At 41.4% G+C, this 27,519-nt stretch overlaps 1 protein-coding gene across 1 annotated transcript; it reads right to left on the bottom strand.

The window, feature by feature from the left end:
- Nucleotides 1–7,138: 7,138 nt before the first annotated feature.
- On the bottom strand, nt 7,139–24,864 carry TXNRD3 (thioredoxin reductase 3). Its single transcript, XM_069027421.1, has 16 exons — nt 24,548–24,864; nt 18,977–19,037; nt 17,270–17,379; nt 16,974–17,087; nt 15,057–15,129; nt 14,086–14,205; nt 13,542–13,684; nt 12,018–12,133; nt 11,684–11,909; nt 11,364–11,456; nt 10,855–10,931; nt 10,136–10,292; nt 9,828–9,935; nt 8,840–8,935; nt 8,498–8,632; nt 7,139–8,363 (listed from the first exon to the last, which is right to left on the bottom strand). The coding sequence occupies exons 1-16, from the start codon at nt 24,671–24,673 to the stop codon at nt 8,301–8,303; spliced, it is 1,818 nt and encodes a 605-aa protein (XP_068883522.1). The 5' UTR covers nt 24,674–24,864; the 3' UTR covers nt 7,139–8,300.
- Between the last annotated feature and the right edge of the window lie 2,655 nt (nt 24,865–27,519).

Here is a 27,519-nt window from a genome sequence, read left to right as displayed (position 1 = left end):
GAAGAAAACGAGCCCTATTTGTCTACATAAAGATACTTTTCTTTCCCAGATTTGAAACAGGAGCAGTTTTACTGAAAACTTCAGTTTTATCTGGTCAAGGTAGAGTTCTTTCCTTCTGTTTCAGAAATGACAGAGACTCCCAGACCAGAGCACACCGACAGCACAAGCCCCAGAATTTCAAAAGCACAGAGCTGGGAGAAATGACCAAGTTCAGTAAGATCCTTCCTGAAGGGCAGCAGACCCTGCTGGCAGCACAACACCCAGCACTGAGGGGGTCAGAGTCTAACAAAAACCCACCTGCAAATTAAAAGCAGGAAAAAAAGTCAGGATGATCGTTGTCTTGTGAGCTGAGGACACAGGAGAGGTCTGTCCCAACTTCAGCACCAAGCCTGACTGTAGGAGTTCAACAGGGAATCTTATGTTGGCATTTTTAACCTGTAGTGAGCAGGGAGTATATGGTACCTCAAAAATCCTCCTTCAATGCTGAAATTCACAAGTTTTTATATAAATATTCCTCCTTAAGGGATCACCTCCTGCCACTTGAAATTCAACCAAATGTCTCATTATTCACCAATACCTGTAAAACTTCTGCTTTGTGTCCACTGTAATAATCTCATTGCTCCATCCAAGAATTCAAAGACAGAAAAAAATGAAATATTTGAGTGAACAAGGAGATTTATGACAGCCTAGGTATGTCTGTGACATGTGCAAACAGCCCTTTTTACTCCAGCATTCTGCTGCTTTTAATAAAAAACTATCAGATCACACAAGGATCAATTCCCAGGAAGATAACAAATAATTCCATTCAGTTGTTTTCCTGAGAACACTACAGACAGGATAAAGGAAAAATTAATTTTTGTAAGGAAAAAAAAAAAGTAGAAGCTGAAGTTGGCTCTTAGCCAGAGGGCTTTTTAAACCTCTAAAGAAGCTTTAAAAGTGCCCAAGACCCTTTTTCCTGATAAAGTTCATTATAAAATTATATAGTCTTGACATTTTTCCAGTATTTAGCATTGGCTTTGACAGCAACAACCAGATGTTCCTGCTTATTAGCAAATGCAGAGTCTGGGCCAGCCTAAGAACAAGCTTATCGTGAGCACTTCCCTCACAAGTTTAAGGGCAGAAGTTTAAGGGAGAGATTCCTGGGGGATGACAGGCAATTAAAAACACTGACACCTCTTTTATGAGCAGGTGAGAAGATAATTGAAAAATACAAACAGATCTGAGTTTGAGTTCAGTTTGGTGAGCAGGCACTGCCTGGGCTTCGTGACTTGCTGCTCCCAGGAAATGAATCCTGGCTGTCCTTCTGAAACAGCACTTTTGCAAGCTGGCTACTTGAGCTCACCTGGGGAAACAACAGAAGCAAAGCAGCAACTGAGGCTGGAAAAGGGTCTATACAATATTTCATCTTTGCTCCAGCTACTGGCATCCTAATTTTAATGTAACACAAATCAATGATAAAGAGTATTAGACAATCACTTAGTTTCCTTCACAGTAGGTAAGGACTCCTCAAATCAAAGGTTATAATCTTTCATGATGTAATAATTAATTAATACATTTAAAGTAACATCATTCTGGTAAAGGATGACTTAGGAAACCACAAGAATAAAAAGACTCCAACAGTTTAGAGTAAGAATTACCTTGACATTTTTATATTTCATTTTGAAAATCATTAAGTTTTTAAATGAATACTACTACTTTTAAAACTAGCTGGAAAAATTATTTTAATCTTCCAGGTATTAATCATCTGCTTACAGCACAGAAGCAATGAAAAAACAGCAAGGTGAGCTCTCCACAGTGTAGCCACCAAGTCACCTCTGCCAGAGGAAGCAGTGATGTCTCCAGTAAGACATGGAAAAAACACTAGAGATGAATATATCCCATCTCTACTGCGAACTGTATTCCCCCTTCCTGACACAAATCAAAAGATTTTGGGTGACAGCTATATTTAGATCCATTTTTTTGCTTTCCCCTCCTTGTTTCCATTTCCTTGAGCTATTAAAACTAAAACAAACAAAACCAAAAAAAAACCCAAAAACCAAACACCCCCACCAAGCCCCCAAGTTAAAAAGTGTAGCAGATATTTATAAAGGGATACACAAGTGGGAGTAGCTAATCTCATTTATGTTAGGTTTACAGATGATAAAGTGGTTTTTTTAATCTTGTATTTTGTTATACATAAAAAGCACTAAAAAATAAAATATTAGTGATGATGTGTGCTGAAACCAATCTTTTTTTTTTCTTTAGAAAGAAGAAAACAACCATGTAGGGAAAAGTGTGCCCAAACTCTACTCATGAACTCATCTTATCTTTAGAACTTTCTGAATTTTGAAATGTATTACTTGCTCAATGTCTGACAAATACATCTGTCTTTCCTACCATGCTGGAAGAAAGTAACTCAAGGCTCAACAATCTTCTGCAATATTTAGGAGCAATCTATGCTTGCTATCATATGCCACTAGGATGGATTGCAAAGATAGTTTAATCCTTGATTACAAGTACAGACTCTTGGAATACTGGAGCAATGCACAGATGGTGTGATACTAAACACGACAGCTCTGCCCTATTCATGGTATTTCGTGAGCAGCAGAAGGACCTCAGGAAAAGTGCCAAGCCAAAAAATCCCATCCCAAAAGCATTAACTACTTATTTGTGCTTGATATTATAAAAGGGATTGAAAGCAGCAATGTAAAGCTGTGTCTGTGGGAAAGACACAAGGGGAAGTTTGTGGGCTGTTTTTCCTGGGAAGGACCCCAAACTGGAGCAGGGGCACAGTGTGGGAAGGAGCACTGGAGATGAAGTGTTACAGGCTGACCACAGCCCTCCATTCCCCATCTCCCTGTGCCCCTGGGGAGGAGGTGGAAGAGTTGGGAGTGAGGCTGAGCCAGGGAAGAAGGTTGGTTTAGTTTTTATTCCTCACTGTCTTACTCCAGTATTGATTTGCAATAAGTTAAATTATTTTTTCCCACATTGAGTCTGTTTTCCCCATGACAGTAACTGGTGAGTGGTGTCTCTGTCCTCATCTCCACCCAGAAGCTTTGGCTTTGTGTTCTCTTTCCCTGTCCGGAGGAGGTAGAAAGAATGAGAGAGCAGCTTGGTGGGCAGCTGATGCCATCCAAGGTTAACCCACCTCACCTTGCTTAAAGAATTTGCACAGGGAAGTCCAGGAATTCAGCTTCTCACAGGCCACCAACAAGATGTGACAAGTGCAGGCCCTCAGCCAGAAACAGCTCTGTGTCAAACAGATCCTCTTGGTGACATTGTCCTTAACACATCTCACTTCAGAACTCTCAAATGCTGTGCAAACACCAACTAATCCTCTCACTCACGCAATATAAGCTTCTCCTCAGAGATGTTAAGTAACCAACTCGGTCACACCACAGATGCAAAACAAAGCCAAGCTTTAACCTCTGCTGTCACAGCCCACATTAGCAAACCCGAGTACAAGGCACAAACACATTTACAAAGTCTGCATTTCCTGCTGATTGAGGTCAGGATCAGCGAGACGAATTTCAGCCCCTGTAGAGTGCAAGATAAATTAAATGTGAACATCTCAACAGCAGAATCTCAGGCTTCCTAATTTAGAAACTCAGCTCCTTTAATAAGAGGGAGAGACAAACCAGAGCCTGAAGGGAAGGGGCTGTTTAATGATGCTTCATCCAACGTGGGAGGCAGCTGGACTGGTTCCCAAGCTTTTTTCCTCCACCTCCCTGGCCCAGCAGAGACCTTGAATGTTACGGAGATGCCAAGCTGGCAATCAAGGAGCACTTTTCATCACCTTCGAGAGGAATAATCCTTTTCAAGTTTGTCCCTCAGCTGGGAGGAGGAAGGGACTGGCAAAGGTCAATAAAATTAACATTCAAGAGCAATAGAAATGCAATTGGAGTGTAATTGAAAGCCTGGAAAGTGCCAGAGGAAAGGGAAGAGAATTAAGGCGGTTTTGTAGGGGGTGTTTGCTCCAGGGAAAGTGTGGGGCCTCTTCTTTTGGGGAAAGAGAGTAGGCAGATCTCATATCCCATAGGGGAGGCAATAATCTTGTCAAGGGGGACAGATGAGTAGAGGAACAGAATGAATCAAGCTGAGGGAAGTTGTTCCTGCAAAGGGATGGAACTGTGCATAGTAAAGTCCATTTCCCAGTCTGCTCACTGGACTCACTACCTACACCCAGAAAAGACGGCACGGAAGATGCAGACACACACTTGGCAACAAACCTGCCTGATACAGCCCCAGCAAAGCACTTTTACCACAGGCTAGCATAGGCTCTACCACAATTTTTTATGCTGCTTGAGGCAAGAGAGGAAAAGGTGAGTGAAAAATCCCAGATGAAACCAATCCTTCCCCTTCCACCAATTTTTTCCTCTTGTGCCCAACCTGTGCCAGTGTGGGCCCCCTGCCCTCCCAATACACATTTCCAGCCCCTTCACCCACTCCATCACAGCTGCCACAGCCCAGACCCCATCCCTGCTCCAAATTGCCTTCGCCCACACACCATGCAAGCCCCAAGTCAGAGCACGTCCAAGGGAAGGTTACATAAAGAAGTCAGTGCCAGGTTTCCAAGAGTCACATTTTTACAAGACAAAGTGGGGGTGAGCCCTGCCAGCATCTACCCACAACCATCAGCCTCTGTGAAAAGCAAACAGTAACCACGGAGCAAGTGCTGCTTAAAGGGAGTTTCTTGTCCAGGCTCCCGGGTTCACTGAGGTCTCAGTCCACTCCTTACAGCTTAGGTGCACCTGCAGCTGGCAGACACCACCAGAGCAAATCCATCCCAGCAGGAAACTGGGCAGGGTGTAGTGGGAAAGGGAGACAAACCAAATTCCTCACCGGCCGTGGTACATACAACCCCCAACTCTTGTATTTCAGAAAAGAGTGCAGTAGTAGTTTTTAACCAAGTTAACTAAAGAAATAACACTTCTGCCCTCTCAGTGGTCAAAACCACAAAGCTGCTAAATGGTTGCAAATCTTACAAATGAAATCTTCCAAAAAGTCTTTTTTTTAAGACAACTTTCATTATGTAGAAACTAGAAGTTTTTAGATTTTCACCGCTATAACGTTTGGACTGTACACATTGCAAGAGCAGAAAATTATTTCAAGAAAAGCTAGTAAAAAAATACTATAGGTCAAAAAACCTTCAAACTTGGCTATCTCTACCTGAACCTCTAGGTAAGAGTCACTTTTTTCTTCCCTATCCAGATTCATCTGCTGCAGATAATTTTACAGCTTCCCCTTGCAGAGCAAGCACCACAAAGCACATGACATTCAATAGATCCATTACTATTTTTAGTTAAAATGCTTGATCCTTCCTTCCTCTGTTGTTCCCAACTCTTCTAAGGCACATCCAGGAATTTTTCCCTTGCCAATATTCAGGGAAGGCTTGACAAGCACAGGATTTAAACATGTACTTTTAACTCCAGTTTAGAGCTAAGGAAATAAACCAACCCTATTTTTCAATTTTCTTCCACTATGAGATGTGCTGAGAAAAGGTAAACACTTTGAGTCTTTGTCAAAAGCAGCTCCAAGGGGAATTGTGAGAATCAGCTTTAAACAGTTCAGTTACCCAGGAAAAATCTTTTGTGTGTAATTCTCGCATTTCAAGGCTTATTACAGATTATTCAGATCCCCTTTTGTTTCTGACTTGCCCCCACAGCTCTTGCACAGGCCAACTTCAGCTGCTTGCATTACTCAAGACAAATTACAGTGCTCAAGATATAATTAAAACTTATGCTATGTGGAAAGCCATCTACTAATTTGATGATTAAGTGTCTTCCATGTTTACAATAACTATAATCATAACCACTTCTGGACCTGAAATGGATACATTTCACCAATAAGTTAAAAAAACTACACAGCTTTGCTGTTCATCCAGTGTTTCAAGAACTCCAGACCAGATACAGAGTGCCATAATTATCAGTGATCTAGACAAGTAGCTAAGCACAGATTCAGTCACATTTGAGCATTTTCAACTACAGCTTATAAAAGGTTCCTGGTATTAGAGCATGAATAAAATACCAGTGTTTTAAGAACACAAAACAGCTCTGCAGAATTTATTGAACAACATTTATGACAACAGAAATGTAAACACCAATTTACCTTTAACGCCACTGCTGGAGTGTCCTTACTACCCAAACTCAGGGTATTTATCTGGTTGTTACAGGTTCCACTTCTCAGGTTTTACCACCTTCTCTAACACCTACTGTCCAGCTCAAAATTTTGGCTTTGATCTATGTCTTGCAGTCACAGCACATTTTATTTCACGTGAGCCTACTAAAACACAAGTGATACATTCACTTCCTCCAGCTCTTAGCTACCTACTGTGTATTTTAACTGGAGACTTTTAACTGTGCAAAAGTTCTCGGTGCCACCAGCTCTATGTATCACCTAGAGCTGACAGCTGGGGCAAGCTTGACTTAAGGAACATCTGCAATTAGGACACTGTTACAGATACGCAAGTGGTAATTATTGATCAATTAACATGAACCTGCACATCAAATCTCAACTTGAAATAAAACTCAATTAGTGCTTACTAATAGCAAATTCAGGAATTAGCACTCATTGACTCAGCTTCCTCCTTCACTTCCTCTCCAACAGGGCTACACCAGGTTAACTTTGCTGTTCCCAGTCAGTTTGTTGTTGTTTCTATGGGACCAGAAGAAGTAACTCCACAGAGCTCTGCAGCAAAGCAGCACCTGCAGCTCAGGAAGCATCTCCACTGCCAAGTGAAAGTATTTTGCAGTGCTACTGGGCTACTGAAAAAAACCCCAAAGTCTCCAAGAGTTATCAAACTTGAACACCAGTAAGATTTGCTGCTAACACACTAACTAGATTCTACTGAGCATCTTTGCAGTGTTGCAATTAAACAATGCAACCTTAAGGTATTCCAAATCTTCTGGAATATACAGAAATGGTGTAAAACTGTTCTTTCAGTTTGAACTCACCTAAGTTCAATTCTGCATACCCAAACAGAAGCATGTTTAACTTCTTGAGCAAGCCCCCAGGCACGACAAGACAACTTGTTTCTCCATTTAAAAGATTACAACATGCACAAGTCCATAGAGGTTTTAGTACTGCATGGGATAAACAATGTAATTAAAGCCCAATAAAATCTCAGGCAACATAAACCACGAGGTCAGACACCAGAGAGTGTTGTATGCATTGTTTATTGAACTTCAAATTCCATGGTACGTCACAGATTAAATAGTTAAAAACTGGTTACTATTGTACAATGTTCAGAACAGTCTTTCAAAACAGCTCTTTGGACAAAACTAAGAGCCAGACTCAAGCACAATTCCTCCAGGACAGAATGCTAGGGGTGGAGGAGAGCTTCAAACTACTGACAGTACACAACACTACACAAAGCACAGCAGGTCATTGCTCTGGGCTGCCACATGATTCAGAGCAGCTCTGTATAACACCTTCCACCTCCATGGGCAGGCACCTACTGTGTTAGTGGGACAGAGTCTGCTTCTCCAAGACTTCAGCATTCCACATAACAGCACAGACATAATTCTGGGTTCTGTGAGGTTTTAAATTACAGAGCTGAAACCAGATTTAAGCAAACTGACATGGTCTTGCACTTAACGCTCTTCAGCCTTGATACACAAGACACCTACAACTCAAATTTTTATTTTAAAGGTATGATGTCACCTGAGGTCAAACAACTGTGAATGTGAACAACAGTGGTGTCTTAGGTTACACTGAAGTTTTAGACTTCTTGGGATGGGAGACTAGTGCTTGAACTGCACCACTCAACACTGCATCCTATTTATGCCATCTTGCCTCAACTGAGCATACAATTAAGTGTAACAAAATGCATCAAAAAGATAAATCAGTCAAATGTAAACTGTTGGCAAGAATCACTCAATTATATATTTGTCTTCTATTTCAAGCATTTGTACAAGACACTGGAACTAGAAGCATTAGCTTTAATTTGTGCAATTTAAGAATTTCCTTCAGGAGGAGTTCAGTCATCTGACTAGACAAGAAGCTCCCAGCCTTGCCTGGCAGCCATCAGTCGTAGCTCACCTCACGAGAAGGTTCTGAGCTGCAACGTCAAAAAAGCACCGCAGTGCTGATTCCAAGCAAAGTCGGGATTTACAGTCCGAGATTTCCCTGCTGCATTACTGTTCCCATGTGCAACACAACTCACACTGAGGAAGCCTCTTGAAGGCACCACTCCCAGCTGCAGCACATACAGTGGTACTGATGCAAACGTTTTACTTTGCTGCAAAGCAGTTGGATGTATTAGAGCTTCCACAGGACCAAGAGTGCACAACATGGAAACATGTAAAACAGCAGGTTTAACCTCAGCAGCCCTTCTGAGTGATGTCCTGTCCAGAAGATTTGGTAATATCCATTGTAGTGAACACCTGTAAGAGACCAAAAGAAGAGCTTATTTACCATTGCCTGCATCATCATCATCCACATGGCTACTGATCTCCTCTTGGTAAAACCGCCTTCAAGAGCAGGTTTTCAATCGGGCAGTGCCTTCCCCACCTCTTACCTCTGCACAAGTAGGATGGATACCAATTGTTTCATCAAGTAGTTCTTTGGTGAGACCACATTTGATTGCAGCAGCAAAACCTTGGGTAACTTCACCAGCATTAGGCCCAAGAATATGCAGTCCTATCACACGATTCTGCAGAACAGATGAGAGAAAAACACAAGTCGGTACCAGGAAAGGTTTGACAAAAGCTCTAGTGTGTAACTCCCACTACACTAAAAATGTTATGCAAGCAGGTCAACAGCAGAGTCTTTAAGAAAAAATGACTCCAAATAAAGTAGCTCTGCAGTTCTTTCCATTTCAAGAATACCCTCAGCATATCCATTCCAGCTTGCTACTTACATTGTCCTGTTTATTGCAGATAATCTTTGCATAACAGGTATTGTTATCTCTGCCTGGCACTGTCCATTCAAGTGGCCAAAACAAACTGTGATAAACCTGTGAGAAAACGAAAAAGAGCATTAGAGTTTCATTAATTAATTCAGCCAGGCATATTTCTACTTTTTAATATCTTTACAAATAGGTGGTTTGACATTTAACCCACTATATTCTTGTTTATAAGAAGCTAGACAAGAGTAATTTTTGTTCCACTTAGCCCAGAGAGTCCATCCTCCAAAAGTCAGCAGAGGAAGACTTGACTCAAACCATGTAGTTCTGATTTAAATGCTTGATAAAAACAGCAACAGCTACAATATACAGTGGTTGCAAATCGAACTTTGAGAAAGAGAAGTGCAAAATTAATATCCAGTTACTGTAAGTTTAAACCTATTATGCAAAACAGTTAACAGCAGATGCTCAATAATGTCAAGTGATTTTAAAAGATGTAAGGAATTCAGCACAAGGCATGCAAGCAGCTTTAATGTAACTCCTCAGAGATGTGCAGGAGCCAGAAACTACCATAAAATGGGCAAGTTATGCCCAATATTCCTATAGACATATGGGAAGATCAGCAAAAAATCAATTCACTATTCAAGTACAGTGAACCAGCAGGAAACAGTTCATCCCAGGAGTTCGGTACACTTCAGCAAGAAGCCTTTAATTCATGACAACAAAAACCATCCCTACAGTTCTGCAACCCAAGTCTGGCCTCCTGAAGTCAAATGCTTCCTTCTCAGCCACCTGCAAATAGTTATGCATAATTGTAACGGCATTAAGTCCAGTCCTGGGTTTCTGTGAGTGCAGTACCTTGCTGGCCAGATGAAAACACAGCCACAACAGCTCTACCCATCTAAATTCTAATCTTGTTAACACTATGCCTTGAATATAAAGCAGCAAGGCCCAAGAAAAACACCCTCAAGCTACAAATTAATTGACTCTTGGGTGTTCTTACCTCCAAGTTTTGCTTTCCATATTCATCTATGGCTCTTTCTTCAGGAAACCCACAGCTGCCATACTCTAAAGGGGTAAACACTGTTGTTGGTACATTGATATAGTCACACTAAAAATAACAAAAAAAATCATATTTAGACTATGTAAGTTCTATATAGTACATAACAGAAAAAGTTATATTAGCACTTTTTTTCTTTTTTACAAAACACTTGCAGAGCCCACAGACAAGTGGATAAATTAACTCATGTTACTGCAGTTTTGAGGCAAAAAGCTTAGAAACAAGTTGAAGTTGCATGCTTATAGCTTTACCTTTCTGGAACTACCCCCATAGAGCCTTTGGGCCAGCAGTTTCCCTGCCTGAATGGCAACTGGAGTAAGTTCAAGCTTTCCATCCAAGATATCCCCAATAGCATAAACGTAAGGCACATTGGTTTGTTCTTCATCATTTACAGGGACTTTCCCATTCCTTTAAAACAAACAGAAGACCACAGAATTCAGCATCACAACTTTCCTCAGATCTCTGCAAAAAGCAGAGGGGAGAAGCTCTATTCTAACTACTGAGCTCATTTCATTAAATATACTTACGCCTTTTTACTTCAACTGCAAACTCTTCAGAGCATCAATCAGCTCCAACTCTGACAAAGAGCTGAAGTCTGTACTCAGTGGGCCAGTTCTGACATGAACAACAATGCCTGGCTGATGACAGTCAAGCTATCCAACATCTTTGGACTCACAATCTTTCACCTGATGATTATACAGCTCTGTGCTTTAAGCACAATGACCAACTAGCAGGTATTATTAACTCAGAATAGTTATTTTACAAAGTACATACTAAAGAAATTAAGATAATGGACAACTGCATTCAAATCCAGGACAAAAAAAAGGTTTCAAAGGTTCACATAATTGCCATATATTAGAGTGAGAATTAAAAAAAAAATTAGAAAAACATCAGTATCGTGAGGTATTTTTAAAGAGGTTAAAAAAAAATCCTTGCATTCAGTGGTTTAAGGGAGTTCAGCAATACTCACTTCTCATTGATTTTGACACCGATTGTCTGTAAACCAATATTCCTGGTACATGCATCACGACCAATGGCTAACAATACCTAAAAAACCCCAAGAGTTAAATGCAGTAACTTTATGCAAGAGAAGTATATCACAAGATTTCCCTTGGTCTTTCACTGAAAACACTAAAGCACATGAATAAAACGACTTCCAAATTTTTTTTCCCAAAATTTGAAAGAGCCACCAACAGCTCAGTCTCCTCCATGTGCAATTTGTTTTAGAGATGCAACAAACAGAAAAACAAAGCAAAAATAGAAGCAACAGCACTGTTTATATAAACTAAATTCCAGGCACATAAAGTTTCACCCATATTGCTGACAGGGTTCAACTAAAGACAAATATTGAATTTTCACCTTTTTTTTTTTCTGCCAGTAATTTGCTAGAACAACTTTTTAAGCAGGATTTCCCTTCAAGTATTTTAATACTTTTTATGTGCATCCATAGTCAGTTATTTCAAATCCAGAAATGCTTACAGTATTATATTCTTCTTCAAGGATCTCTGGTCCCTCAGTAGACTTTGCTGTCACTTTCAGTCTTCCTGGCATTCCTTGCTCCAGCTGCTCAACCTGTGCAAATTTTTGTAAGCTTAGAATGACCTGAAGCAGCAGAGCTCACTTCCATTGTCATTCAAGCCTTGACCTACTAATTTATCATTCAACAGTAAAAAAAGCTCAGTCTCATAAAACATTTATGTCTGCACAGAGCCAAAGCCTTCCCAGAGAACAGCTGCATTTTACATGTGCTGTTTAAAGTAATGTTGTGTTAAGAGAAGAAAGCTGAAGGAAGCACTTGCCTGAACAGGTACAAACTTCCTGATGAACTTCACACCGTGTGTTTCCATGTGGGCACCGACTTTCTCTGCCATCTCTTGGTCAAAGCCCCGCAGAAGAATGGAACGCACCATGACTGTGACATCCAGACCCAGGCCAGCCAGGAACCCTGCACACTCCAGAGCCACGTAGGAAGCACCCACAACCAGAGTCTTGCCAGGGCAGTAAGGCAGGGAGAAGAGGTCATCACTGAAAAGAGAAGAAGTGTTAAGTTACAAGATTCTTCCAACACAAGCTTGTTTGTCTTGGCAAAGACTAGAGCAGACAAGTTCAGTCTATTGTGCCTTTTCATCTCACCTTGTAATGCAGAATTCTTTATCTCCAGGGATACCCAGATATCTTGGCCTTTCTCCTGTTGCCAGGACAAAAGTCTCTGCTGTGTGATAGGTTACTTGTCCTTTTCTGTTAGTTGCCTGTTGATGAAGACACAGTGAAGAGAGACATTTTCATATGCCGTAAGAAAAATTATGTAATCCTCTCCTTAATTATGGTAGAGACGCTTAAAAATCAAGAATATGCATTTTTCAACAAGAATTAATGCATTCAGAGATGTCACACAGGTCACTGAAGAACAACATGTTTAAACAACAGACTATCAGGCTTTTCTCACGTTAGAGCACTTAAAATCACTTACTCTTTGGATCCTGTCCATTTTAACTACTAATTTGGACTGGATTATTTTTAACCATTTGACTTCAGAGCTCTAAAAAGCCACAACAAATTAAGACAACCCCCTTATTCCCCCAATAACAGGCCAACACAATGCTAGGGACAGAATAACATCAATTACTTCTTAGACTAATGTAAAAAAAAAAAAAAGGTAACAAATTACATAATTTCAGAGACTTCAGATGGCCTAAGACCCAACCTTAAGTGAATTCTAACTAATTTGACCTCTAGAGACCCTTTGTCTTTGGAAATTTCATCTTGCCAATGGATCTCTCCCAAAATCTGACCTTCATTCTTGCTTTTTATTAATTTTTCAACAAAAATGAAGGGAAACTTTCTCCCAATCAAGTCAATAGGTAATTCAGGTTGGAAGGGATCTCAGGAGGTCATCTAGTCCAGCCTCCTGCTGTAAGTCTCTCTGTTCTACTTCATTTATTGACTAAGGACACTTAAGTGGATGCCCTGCATGCCTGGACACTTGAACAGGTGGTACACAAAGTAAATTGAATTTACTACTACCTTTCAGTGCTGGTCTCTTGGTTTAAAACACAAGTAGTTCAGCCTTGATGTTGAAAACAGACAATTACACTCACTGAATGCAACAGCTGCCTTCAACATGCACTTCTAGGTTAACCTTGCTACAGTATGATCACTTACAGCAAGATTGCCAGAACAAGCTTTGTCTTGCAAAACTGACACTTTAATTTGTATGCTGATACAGCACCAGGTTCTAGCCGTGCTCTTACGCAAGTGCTTAGTCTAAATTTAATTTCAAGACTTTTTATGCTTCAGTATGAAGATTTTCCAAGTTGCAAAAATCATACAGCTAGAGTTTCCTTTCTTTCCCCTCCTCCTCACTCAGGCTGCTGAAGTCAGTCATGAAGGTAGAAACTGAGACCACCTTCCTCTGTTCTTGCAAGACACAGGTTTACACATATCCACATCACTCTTACATAACTAGGTTTGCAAACATCGTGGCAGGTACTAAAGTAAAGTAATTCTTTAAATCAGTAACTTCACAAATGAGTTTTTAACCTCAGTTGACCTAACTTGGCAATGTTAAGATGAAGCCTTTTTGGTGTTGAATTTTATAAGGCAGTTCTAAAGCATGAGTTTTCCCTCCCAGCTAAGTATTTTAAATGCAGAACATACCTTAATTTTGTGTGGCTCCACGAATTCTCCATAAGAGTTGAGGTATGTCACAGACTTCTCTCTCAAGGACACTCGATAGCCCCAGTTTAATGAACCAATGTAGTTCTGAATTGCTTCTACCATGATCTCCCAGTTGTGTTTAACTGAAACAAGACAGTTTCATATTTAAGGAAATAAAAATGCAATGTACCTCTCCAGAAAAACTTAACTTTTTCATTGTACATCATGCTAAGAAAACATTATCAGTAATGAAGATACATATTAAGGTCTTGTTCTACTATGTTAATATTTATGTGACTTGTTGCTATCTGAAATAAGCCCATTCTAGAAGTTCTGTAATTTATTTCATATAATATAGGGAACAAAACACAATTAACTTTCAATCCCAAAGGTGTCTATGACTCAAGAAGGAAGACACCTTCTGATTCACCTATGAAAAGTACAGAACTCTGCATCTAATTTATTAAGTCCAAAGTACAAGAACAGTCTTGAGCTCAGCATCTCATCTGTACAGTCTTGGTCTGTTCTCTGTGTTCTTACCGACCTTGTTCTTCATACTGCCACCCATACTTCCTTGAATCTTGGAGTGCCTGACCCAGAAGTGCTGCTTGATGCATCAGCTTCTTAGGGATGCAACCTACATTTACACACGTGCCACCAAGTCCTAAGATGGAAAGAACCACATTACTGCTTCCATGAACAGGATTTATGCTTTTCCTATCGTGTACTTTGTATAATCACTCATATCACTCCGTGAAGTTTGCTACAGTCACACAAGTAACATGAAATTTCTGTTGCAAATGACATTTAAAAGTACAATGAACACACTAAGCTTGTATTTGGTCTAAGAGGTTATTTCACTCACTGACCCAACTACAGGTACAGCATGTCAAACATAGACCCAGGTTACTTACTTCACAAGGCTTCAGATTTTAGTCAGGTTGTCAAGTAAGCAAGGCAAAAAGCCCAGAGTTCCTACAATTTAGTACCACCTATTATGTGGAATTTGAAATATGCCTGTTTTTGAAAGACTATCTAAAAGAGCACATTCATTCCTCGACTCAATAGAAATTTCACTCAAGTTCCTTACTCATTCTCAGCTGCCAACATCACTAATGAGGTCAGCCAGCAGCTGTCCCTAATTAGGGAAAGGTGAGACATACACAGCCATGTGGTCACTGTTCTAACAGGAGCCTACCAGTTGTTTACAAAAGAGAACTAAAAGGCAAAATAACTCCACAAACATAAGAATGTGAACATGCACACACACTACCCAGACATGATTTGAAAGTGATCAAAGCTAGAAAAGCATTTGACAAAGAACAATGCCCCAAACAGAAATAACCATCTAGAAAAACAGCAGGCAAGCCAGCAACACAACTTTGCTGTTATGTGTGTACCAGAATTAAAGGAATTCGGCCTCAATTCCTAAGAACACAAATCCATAATATGTAACATCTCAGTATGTATCACTGGTACTCAAACATCATCAAATCCAAGACAACAAAAGCTTACCCCATGAGGTTCCAAGAGGTGTTGGAACAACATAATCTAATACCATTACTTTCTTTCCCAAGGCAGCAGCTTCCTATAAAAGATGGAGAAGACCAGTCAGCATTACTGAACCAAGCAAGCCTGTCCACTCATTTATGATCATGATACACTTAGCACTAATAGAAGGCTTCTTTACTACCTTCATTAGTCATTATCATACATGGCTCTTCTATCCCCTTCACTAGACAAAAATTGAAATCCCTCAAGAATCCCTGGCTTCCTTTCAAACTTTGAATGGCTGCTTTCATGTTCGATGCTTCATCCAGATCATCCTATGCTGTCAAAAGCCATGATCTGAAAAAGGTATGAGATAGGCTCAGCAGCCCATGATTCTCTTCTACTTCAGTTAAAGAAATACTTATGCTGTTAGCTCTCCTTTTCTTTCAGAAGGACAGAACTGACTTGGCATGTTCATGGATGGAAAGAAAGGTGACAAACTGGAGACAGTTCAATGGGGCACCACCATGACGTTCAGGGGGCTGGAGCACACACCCTATGACAAGGCCAAGGGAATTTGACATGTTCAGCCTGGAGAAAAACTGAATTTGGAGGGGACCCAAGAGCAACTTTCCAATACCTATGAGAAGTACATTAAGATGACTGTGCCAGGCTCTTCACACTGGCCAAGTAGCAAAGGGACAAAAGACAGTGGCTGTAGGTTGAAACAACAGACTCAGTCTGCATATAAAGAACTTTCACACCATGAGGACAATCCAACAGGTTTCCAAGAAAGGCTGTGGCATCTCCACCCATGGCTCATTTCAAGAGCCAAATGAATGAGTTCCTGCATAATCTTGTGTGACCTCACAGCTGACCTTGCTTGGAGCAGGAGCTTACATTAGATATTCTTCTAATGTCCATTCCAACCCAAATAAGCCTATTCCTCTATCCAAGGAATTACCAGGTACACATTGTTTGAACTTTCAAGCACTTAATTAAATCTTCAGGTGCCTCAAATCTGTTCAAGAACTCCTGCACAACAACTGCAATCCTGGCTCAAACAAGATTCAGCTGGCTGTCTTGTGTTTTGCAAATACCACTCTGAACAATTTGGCAATTACCACCAAGTTTACAACTGATGTCCCAGAAGGTACTGTGAGGAAAGATCTGAACATCCTGAAAATACACAATTGGCCAACTGAAGAATTCCACTGTCAGCTTCTCCTGCCTGCTTTATACTTTCTAATGAAGGCTGCATGCTTGACTGTATTGTTCAGCAATTGTCAAGGCTGTCAAGAACAACTTCACCCTGCCCAAAATATAAACTGACAGTTTAAGATACCTGCTTGGTATCCTGACATCCCATTTGAGAGATGGGAAGCATGTGTCCAAATGCCTTGGATAGCAGAGAAAACTGAATCCAGGTCCTGAGGCACTCTGAACAACAGCTAATTGTGTAAGGGCTACACAACCTCAATTTCCCTTTCTGAGAAAGCAGCTAAAAAGGGAAGTAAGGAGTGAACCATCTCCTTCAAGGGAACTGCTGGAAGCACTTAATTTTAGATGACTGGTGATCCTGAATCCTCAGCTGTCAAAAAGCTTCAAGAGTAGCCCTCTTCTAGATTACTTTTTGGAAGTGCCTGTGTATTACACTTGCAGAAGAGATAGTTAAAAAACATTTGGTTCCACCTTCAGCCAGAAAACTAAAACCTATTATTAGGATCAAGACCTGAATAGACATTGTCTTGAAACTGGTCCTTTAAACCATTATCTCCTGAGTGAGAACACTACTACACCACTACTGGTTCATTAATTAACAAGTTGAACAGTAATACTCATCAAAATATAGACTGTTTTATACCAATATAATCAACAGAGATTAACTTTTAAAGAACTTTTACATACAACCTGTTCTTTAATGCCATTTTCATATCATACCTTAGAACATGCAAGTCCACCTGAGCCACCACCAATAATAATGAGATCATATTCATAGGGTTCTGTAATTTGGTTGTCCCCAAGGAGTTTCTGCAGTGATCCATCCTGATAAGCCTGGGAGAGAAAAAGAAAAAAATAATCAAATCAGCACACATGTTTCTGAGCAAACAACTGATAACACTGCCTCCTCTGACCTACATCACCCAGTCTACTGTGTCACACAAAATTTAACTATGATCAAACAGCAAATTCACTCAGTCTTGTCTACTTCCAGCTGATTTTAAAAGCAAAGTTACCTGATACGTTGCATCACAGCCCCCAACGTGAGTTCCATTCACAAATACATTAGGCACTGTCCTCTGATTAGTCAGCTCTGCCAACACTTGCTGAATACTGGCTCCGTCATCTAAGAATAAAAGAAATGTGTACATTATAAACAGATTTTGGGAAGAGAGCTTTTAGAACAACCTGAAGTATTAAAGGTTTGCACTGTGATACACTGTAGGCCTGCCAAGACAACAATTCCATTCTAAACATTCCATTTGCAGGTTTCCTGGACATAAGCAAGTCTTCAGAAACTACTTCTCAAAGGAGCAGGCTGAAACACAGGAGTTAAATTAGTGTTTCAAGCCACAATTCTACAGAATGGAATAAAGCTGAAGTAGTAGGAGTTTAGTTCTTGTATTTAATGGTTTTTTATCTGTCTCTGACAGTGTCACACTTGGTACTACACAAAAATTCTTTTCCAACTATCACAGAAGATCACACACACCTTTTCTTTCATAAGAACTATCTTATTTTGGAGTATGCTCTGTGCACAGGCACATAATTTTGTCCAGCAGCTTTGTATTATGAGACTAAGGGTAAGGGAAGTATGAACATGCTTTTCTACTTACTCTAAAGCTACCTTCCTACTTTTTCTACCCACCACACTGTCAGAAACTTCCTAGTTTTAAAATTATCATTGCTTGACCTGACCTGTAATCTGAATCATCAGCACCTACACACAAGCTCAATTTGGATCTCTCAGCAGTAAATGTGGGAATGGGAATCTACAATAATCACTTTGACTAAGATCTTTTTATTCCAAGATTGTATCTATTTAGCATTAGTAATCAGAGCAACTGCAAGGCAAATACATTATTAATTAGAAGTAACTCCAGAAAAAATAAGGCTGTGTGTTGTACTTTACATATCTTGGGTTATAATTAATTCACAGTATGACAACTTGAATAAAAAGTAAAAATAACTAAAAAGAGACAAATAAATATCTACATTTATCCCAAACATTGCTTAGGCAAAAAAAACCCCAAAAAAAACAACCTTCAAAAAGGCATTAGAACTTTAAAAAAGCATTGGAAACTTATGTTTTATACAGAAAAAAATTAATAACAGACACTCAACAGCTTACCAAAAGTGCATTTAACAGTTTACTAAGAACCATGTAAGAAACTATTTGTTCCTAAAACTACCTTAAAAGCTACATGCATTACATCTGTAGACAGATAAGGCACTGCACATGTCCTAAAACTAAGGCAGCTTGGACTTTAAGAAAAAAAAACAACTTGAAACTAGCAGCAGCCAAGTTACTGGAATTTACCCTTCCTTCCAGTGACTCAGCACCTTTCCCAAAGAAGGTCAGCCATATACCAAGTCAAACATTAATAATTCATCTGAAGCCACAAGAGAACCAGGAGTAAGAAAAAATATCACAGGCTTTTCCCCCATAAGTCATAGCTGCTGGGAGAGAAATCAGGTCTCACATTCTCTATCAGCTGATGATGTTTACAGAGAGTTAAAGACTTCAGTTACACTAAAAACACATCCTGTATTAAAATCCACATTGAAGCCTAATTGTTTTTATCTCTGCATATATAAAAATGTATTTTACTTCTTTCACATATCACCCCAATTAGTTTAAGACAGCTTAAGGAATCATGCAGTCACTAATTTTTAGTTACATTAAGCAGCAGCACGTGACACATTTTTTTTCTCCTACTCACCAGTTACATCCAGTTCCAGAGCATAGTACTCCACATGCATGGAGCGGAAGAGTTCCTTCACCTGCAAAGGAACAGACACCATGGCAGTGCAAAAGTTTCTCAACTCAGGGTAAAACTTCACTGATGGACACACACAGGTAACCTCTAGGCTCAGCTACTGTGCTCTGAGGCACAGGCTCTACATATTTGGTAGTTTGGCACTTTTATGTTTTGCATGTTCCTCACTTAAAGCCAGGGCATTTAACTTTCCAATACAAGTTCCACTACCTTAAGAGAAAGTTTCTAGATACAATTTGCTTAGCTGCTGACTTCTCCACGCCTGACATACCAAAAGCCATGGAAGTGACTGCCATATAAAAAAGCATAGAGAGATAAAGCAGGAGCAAGATTCCTTGGTAATATTAAGAAAAAAAAAAACACCAAACTGAAAGAAAAAGGGAGTAGAGGATAACATGCAAACCAAAACACTTCAAGGAAATGAAAAAAAAAAAAAGGAGATTATAAAAAGCTGCAGAAGGAAGTAGCACTTTCCAAATGTACTCAGCACTCAGCTGGGTGTTTTCCTAAACTCAGTTCTGGAAGGACAGAGTGTACCATTACCTGATTCAAATCAAGCAGCCTTTTAGAAACAAGATTTTTACAGTAACATTTTTTGTTAAACTGGCATGTGAAAACAGCTCTAGCAATAACCACTGAATGCCTGTGGAATGGACCCACTTGCCATCATGGAGTCTGAACATTTTTCAACCAGCTTTCTGATGAACATCAAGTTTATTGCCAGAGCTTCACTAAGAGTATGTTGAGTCACACCTAGTAAGTTTTAAGATGTCTAACACACAAGGAATAAAATGTTTTTAATATTGCTGTGATTCACACTGTTACTATGCTGAAGACTGAGTATTCCAGTGTTTTCTGATAAAGTTTCAGCTTCATGCAGACAAACAGGAAGATTTTGTATTCTGTACCAACTACAAATTAAGTTTCTTACCACATCATATATCAACCGCAACACACAAAAAAAGCTCTGCTTCTGTAACTGATTATATTGGTTCTATATAGAATAATATTATAGAATAATGGAAGTTCTAAGGGACCTTTTGAGGCCGTCTGCATGAACTTCCTGCTCAAAGCAGAGCCAAATGTGAAGGCTGACCACATTGCTCAAGCACTGTCCTCTCATTCTGAACATCCACAAGGACAGAGATGCCACAACCTCCCTGGGCTGGCTCAACCTTTGACCATCCTCACAGCAAAGAGCTTCCATTTTATCCCACTGCAGTGCCTGTCATTGCACCTTATGTTTGTTCATTCTTGTCCTTTCACTCTGCAACTCAAAGAACAGTCTGGTTGTCTTCCCGCTTGTCAGCTGAAGGTAGCAACTAAAACCCCTGCTTAGCCTTATCAAGGCTCAACAAACTGAGCTCCTCCTTCAAACATCCAGTGTGTGTGACACTCCAGTCCTTTAACCATCTAGATGACCCTTGAAAATTTTTGTCCTAAGCTCACCATTACCTTCAGGCTTGCTTCGTGGAATGATAATGGCTACAGGCAGAATGAAAGGGAAACAGCAGTGGAACCCCTCCAGACCTCCTGCTCTGCATCTGTGGTTACAAATCCCAAGCTAAATGCCATGCAAGATCTAAAAAGCAAAGCTGAAAGTGACTGCTGCCAGTAAGTGTTAAGAATGCGGAGGCAAGTCACAAAATGAGCTGCTTGGCTGCTGGTTTAGTTTGCAGCAAAGCAGCAGAGTAACAGGCAAGTGTTCATTAGTTTGTTTTCTTTTTTTAAAAAACTCTGCCAAACCATTGCAACAGCAGCTGGCAGGAGGGAGAACAGGACAGAACATTACTAAATCAAGAAAGATTACACTCAAGAATGGACAAATTTAAGGCATTTAGGCCACCTTTATTCTCTACTGAAGATACTGAGTAGAGAGAAAACACATCAGACAAATGTCAGCATCGTAATTAGAACTAACTATTGCAGTTTATACTTATGAACAAATCAGACTTGTGTTGTGCTAATGAAACTGAAAGAAAGAACATAGCAAGCACATGAGCAGTTACAAAATCTTCAATACAGGCATGAGATAAAAGATTACTTCGGTTTGGAAAAGGAAATGATTAGGAGGAGTAGAAAGATAATACACTAATCATGAGTAACATCTAGATAAGGTGAACAGGAAATGATTTCTCAGAAATACTTACTGGAGCACTTAGCAATAACTGCATTTACCAGAAAACAATTTTGAAATGAAAAGGAAGTAAACCTCCCTAGGGAACACGACCAGAGAACTTACTGCTACTTGGCATCATAAAAGCCAAAATTAAAATGTGACCAAAGGAGTTTTAAGAGCAACTAATGAAAAAGAAGATCCACTGAAAACTTTTCACTCAATATAGGTAATACAAACTCAGGTAAAGGAATTCCTGTGTCACACTTCAGCAGCCTACTGGGAGATTTTCCTCCCTGTACCCCAAAGCCAAAACTGTTATTTCTCCGAATGTCGGGGATGGGATACAAGGTTGCAGGGTCACTGATATAACCATTTACTTCCCTTCTCACCAATGCAATGGCCTCAGTTACCTACTAAACTCTTTCAGTTTTAAAAAAAAGTGAGAGACTAGAACCACTTCCAAATATTATTAAACAACAGATAATTCCTCTGAAGCCAAGAAATTGGTCTAACTTTAGAAAACTCTTCCCAGAGATGCTGTCTGTTACTAGGGTAGCTAAGCAGGTTTGAAATAAGCTTCATACCATAAAATTATAATGGTACCTCCTAGGTCTGCTTTTCCAAGTATCAGCTAACATTCCGTAACAACTACAGCTGAAATGGCCAGAATCCCCTGAGGATAGAGAAGTAATCTGTAATAGCATAAAATATAACCAAAATAACCAGTAACTTCTATGCAATCACAGCTGTTATTCTTGAAATTTCAACACATCACAGTCTTCAGCCTTGCCATTTTTTCATGCTAAAAACCTGTTTTCTTTAAGCATTTCTATCTTACATATTGTCTTTTCTGGGTGCTAAGAAACTGAAGGAACAGCCAAGTTAAGTTATGACACAGAAGTAATTCTACCACCACCCCCTCTCCACCACTGCCCTGTTAAAGCAGTTGAACAACAAATTGCATTTGCAGAAGAACAACAGCACAATTGCCAAGTCATGCTATTAGCTAACCTAAATACAATCACCTACTTAATTCACTTAGGGAATTTATTTGCAGTTCTGTTTCTGAAGAAAAGTGCAATTTTAATTTTCTTCTAGCATGGCTACCTCCACTTGAAATAGAGAATTTTTTCCACCCCCAAATTAGGTCCTTTCAGAGCACGAGCACTAAACATCTTTAGTTTTTCAATTAATCCTACCAAAAGCACATTGCTAACAACCATCCACAGTAAAAGACAACACAATGCACACTATTCATATCTGTCTAAGAGCTCAGAACTCTGTGATTACAGGCTAAGCACCCAAGCTGTAACTACAGTTTCAAATTATATGCACTTCATTAATTCTATAGACGAGATCAGCTAGCAAGAATATTGCATTACTCATTGTTTTCCCAGTCCTTTCACTAATTTCTAAGTCTTTGGTAGGAAGGGTTGTTAATACCCTTAGTGTTACAGATATTTCTCTGTTTTATCACTTGATGTCTCATGTGACGCTTCCTTCTTCCATAAACTTTCTTCTTCTAATTCTCTGTCTGCAATCTATACCCTTTTCTTCACATTTACTTTGTTATATTATCTTTCTGTTCTGTTCCAAGAGGGAAAATAAGCCAAGGAAACCTGCCTACCAGGGCAGTCAGCTCTTCTTCCCCCAGCCCTGTTTATCACCTGTTCCTTCATAAAAATTCATGCAGGGTTTTTCAACTCCCCCTCCTAGAAGGGGCCATGAGAGAGGGTGCTCCTACTCCCTGTATTCATTCTTCCCCTTTGTAGGACAATAAAGATAACATTTCTCATATCTGATTGCTTCCCTGAAGCAAGCAATACTGCCTAATGGAGAAGCTATGAACAAATGCAGGAAAGAACAATCCGGAATTTAATTACTGGACTACAACCAAGTCTTCCCCCCCCCCCCCCGCCCCAAGCTTCTTGTCTTAGTCTAGAGCCTCTGCAACACCACGAACAGACAAAGGAAAAAGGCACAAGGTTTAAAAAGTTACCGCGCCATTGGGTGATCCCAAACCCACTGAACTGAGTGCCATGAGCATCAACATTTGCAATCACGATCACTAAAAGCACACAGGGCAATACTGACAGACACAACTAAGTATTTCTCAGTGGGCAACACTGAAGTCCTCAAGAAATGATTTCTCCTCAGCACACGATAACACTTTTGTCAACTAGACTAGACTGGAGCAAGACTCCAACTCTTCATTTACTGAAACTTCCAGTAAGTTGTTAAGTAAGTTTTAGAAGGATTTGAGCTACCTACTATGCTCTACTGTCTGCCAAAAGCTTCTTAGACATAAGGCATTGGTTTGGTCTATCCCCCCAATCACAGAAGCTTCCTTTCTCAAAACCTCTGTTAAGCTGCAAGTGAGATAGGATATACTAAGTTTTCTACAAGGGAGTCATAATATCTCTTCCCTCCACAGAGTTCCCAGAACTAAACCTAACGTAGAAGTGGGAGTGAGGCTTCTGAGTATTTTCCTGGTTATCAGTTCTAGTGAGGAACACCAGGACTTGATCCAACAGTTCCAATTACGTTCTTCCACCATGGCCATATCAAATATGGTAGTGTGAGGTTTAAATAAAATGTCGTAACATAATTTTTGTAAACATCCAAGAAACCCAAGGCCTACAAAGCCCCAGATTCTGTGTGGACTATGACCAGTGTGTTGGTATCATAAAACTCTAATGAAGGTCCTGAGTTTTTTTAATGACTTTGGCTTACTAGTTATAGCCACCCTGTGACACTGTTGCACAATCAAGGCTAAAAGATATTTTTCTCTAAACATCACAATTAACCAAAAGTGCTTTTCTCTTCTTTTAAACACACACTGCAACCAGGATTTAGAACTTGCGCAGTGCTATAGAGTCAACCTTCCTCAACCTTACAAAGAGCAGAAAACTTAACCTATCCCTCCTCCGGAGATCAGCTTTGCCCAAGCTGAACACCAGTGTGGTACCCAACTTTCCAGGGAGAAAGGAACACAGCCAGCACCCTGGGCTTCGAGCAGTTGTAGAGCTGAGGAACAAGCACACTGCGCAGAACTCGCCACACATCCATCTCCCAGCGTGGTCAAGGGTAAAGAACTACCACGAACACCACGGATATTTGTCTGCTTTCAAGCCTGGTAAGTGGTTTTCCAGGGCTGGCACGTGGTGCTGGAGCGGGATGGATACAGCGCCGCTTCTGCACGCTCCAAACCCCACAGGTGCCGCCGCCGGCAGCAGCCGCCGCATCCCCTCACCGCCTGCCCTCAGCCCCGCTCCCCTGCGCCCTGCACGGGCCGAGCGGGCGCCCTCGGGGCACAGGTCCCGTATATCCCTCGGGGGGAGGGCCCGCGGGGGACCGCGCCGAGCGGGCTCCCACCGCCACCGCCGCTGCCTCACCTTGTTGCAGTAGGGACAGTAGCTCTTGCTGAAGATCATGACGCGGTGGGAGGCGATGAGGGTCCGCACGCGGAGCTTCAGCCCGTCCCAGTCCGGGAGCCGGGTCTGTCCCGGCGGCGGCGCCATGGCTGGACCGGCGCCTTCCCCGCGGCGGCCGCGCTGACCCTCAGCCGCGCCCGCCCCTTCCGCAGCCGGCAGCGTGACGGCCTGGGCCGACCTATTCGTAGGGAGCGGGGGGGGACAACATGCCAAGAAGGGCTCTCCGCCCTGCACTTCAGCCACAAGCACTACGAATCGTTGCAAAATAACAAAAACTCCTTTAATCCATATGAGAAAGTGTCACTATTCGCCTAAAGGCTACGTAGAGAAGGATAAAATGGCGTTGTTTAAGCCTCTATCCCCTCTGCGAGGGGGCGTGCAGTGAGCCAACAGGAGGGCGGCGAGAGCGCGCATGAGCGGCGAGAGGGCGGTGCCGGGCGGGGCGCGGGGCGGTGCCGGGCGGTGCCGCCTCAGCGCCCGCTCGGCCGGGGCTGGAGGGGGCGGATCGTGCAGGGCAGGGCAGGGCAGGGCAGCCGGGGCTGGCGGTGGCGTGGGGGTCGTTCTTTGTCCCCTCACGGACCGCCCAGCCCCGAGCCTGGAACAATCGCCGTGTCCCGGGGCGGCCGGGTTTGACCTGCCTGGCTGCCCTCTTAAGGCGAACTATGGGGGGAAAGCTGCTTCCCCCACCTGCCTTCCCCTTCCCCTTGGGTCTCCTGCACAGGGAGGAGAACGGGCACAGGTGGAGCGTCTCTTATAATAAAAGGGATTATTAGCCAAGAGAGCAGAAAAAGTTTCATTTTCTTACACATCGCGGGGTTAAAGGAAGGGCATGGTGAAGCATCTGACACTGCTTGTTACATACATCTCTGATGACATGGACTAGTCTCTTCCCAAGAACCGCAGTAATTGCCAGGGCTGAAGGGTGGAAGGGGCCGCAGAGCCGTGGGCAGAGCCCGTGTGAGGGCACGGGGCAGGAGCAGCCCCGCCTGGTCACTGCCCTGTGTCCGAGGGCTTTGGCTGGGCACTGGGGGTGGCGTGCCAAGGCCCCGAGAGCTCGGTCATCTCCCCGCAGAGCAGCCCGGTGTGTGCCGATTGCAGCAACAGCTTTCTGTGAGCAATCATAAGGGGTTGTCCTGGTTTAACATCTAAGAACTTCACTAAATCAAACCCTGCCAGCTTCTGAATGACAGGAGTTATTTTCTGTAGGTGAGGAAAGCACAGAGTGATTTCATAAGATTCAGTAAGAAGTTTTTAACAACGCAGATAATGAAGTTCATTGCTGCCTCCCACACCTGCCACAGACCAGTCCTACTGCTATTTACTAATGCTAAAAATAACCACATGTACTAGCTGTAATGCCACCAGTGGTGGCCTGTTGGGAGACAACCGAATTAACTTGCTTAATTCTTTTTTGGATCACGTGAATCTATGGTGTTCACTGCACACCGATCTTAAAAAAATGTATATTGCATTTATTTAAATGTTGGCAATGAAGGAGTTCTAGACTAAGACTTTCTACACGCCCCACAGAGAAAAACAAATTTAAGTCTTGCAGCCTTTTATAGCAGTATCAGTGTGGAGGAAAGTGGATACATATGTGCAGCTACTGAGCTTTGACATAACGTGCATGGGTCAGCACTACCCACTGTACTTTTTTTCATAGTCCAGCCAAAACTGCTTGTTTGGTTCCTAGCTTTGGCTAATTGTTCTCTCTCCTTCTCAGACTCCTTTCACCTTGTGAGAAACAGTGCTGCCTTTAGTATTGTTACAGGAATTAATATCACAGGCTCAAAGGTTTGTGCCACTGTCAGAAGGTTGGTAGGTTTTCATATTAAACTTGATCTGTTTTCTCCAATATAAACATCCATCAGCTCCAGAAAGGTCAGAGAAAGAAATAAATATTCAAAGGATCTTTTTCTGTTGGCATGCACAGCTCTGATGGCAATGTGCCATCAGATTCTTGTAGGAATAAATGTCCAAGGCAAATTAAGTCAGTTGAGGGTTTATTTTCCCGTCTGCGCGCTCTGCTGTTGGTTGTTATTACCACTGTTGCCTTAGAGCAAGAATTGGGTAATGGTTTTAAACTGAAGGAGGGTAGACTCAAATTAGATATAAGGAAGAATCTTGTTACAATGAGGGTGGTGAAACACTGGACCAGGTTGCCCAGGGAAGTGGTAGATGCCCCATCCCTGAAAACATTCCAGTCCTGGTTGGACAGGCCTCTGATCAACATGACCTAGTTAAAGATGTCCCTGCTCATTGCAGGGGGTTGGAGTAGATGGCTTTAAAGGTCCCTTCCAACCTAAATCATTCTGTAATTATATGATTCTATGGAGAATGGATGAGGGGGACAATGTTGATTTACAACACAAAGGGGTGGTCTGGAAGGACTGTGATGGCAGTATTTAGCTTAGCTTTGCTTTCAGTCAGTGTAGATGGTTGACACAAAAGGAAAGGTTTGAATTCTGGAGAAAAGGAGGGAAATGATTGCTCAGTTCTAGAGATTAAGTGACTGCCACATTAGTGTCCTGTCTGTGTACCCCAATAATGGCTCTGATTATTGTTAACAGAAAAGGCACTGAATCTGTCTTCTGTTCTGAGAGTTTTTTTTCTCCCACAGAATACCAGATCATACTCAACTCTCATCATCTTACTCTTCAGGTATGCTGGGGATAGATGTAAGAGGTTCTACAGCTTTTTGGGCAACTATTCCACTCACTAAGAGATTATGTCAAAACATTTGAAACAGCAGAAGTGTAACATTTATAAATGAAGTGGTTTGCAAGAAGAGATTTTGAAGAAGGGGCAAGTGGCTTCTGGAAAGGATCAGGAAATTGTTTTAAGGATAGGAGTATGAGAGACTTGTTTAATAAAGGTTTAAACATGCTTGCTTGAACTGTGGCTCCCTGCAGGCCAGTCAGCAGCTGTACAAA

Source organism: Aphelocoma coerulescens, chromosome 12 (assembly GCF_041296385.1).
Source record: "Aphelocoma coerulescens isolate FSJ_1873_10779 chromosome 12, UR_Acoe_1.0, whole genome shotgun sequence".
NCBI lineage: Eukaryota > Metazoa > Chordata > Aves > Passeriformes > Corvidae > Aphelocoma > Aphelocoma coerulescens.
This window is presented reverse-complemented; position numbering and strand designations above follow the sequence as displayed.

Excerpts from the sequence above, each read along its gene's own strand:
- TXNRD3 (XM_069027421.1), bottom strand. The coding sequence starts at position 24,673 with ATGGCGCCGCCGCCGGGACAGACCCGGCTCCCGGACTGGGACGGGCTG. Across the intron at positions 17,380-18,976 it reads TCTGGAACTGGATGTAACTG|ATGACGGAGCCAGTATTCAG; the intron begins GTGAGTAGGAGA and ends TTTTATTCTTAG. Across the intron at positions 10,932-11,363 it reads TTGAAGAAGAATATAATACT|GTATTGTTAGCCATTGGTCG; the intron begins GTAAGCATTTCT and ends GGGGTTTTTTAG.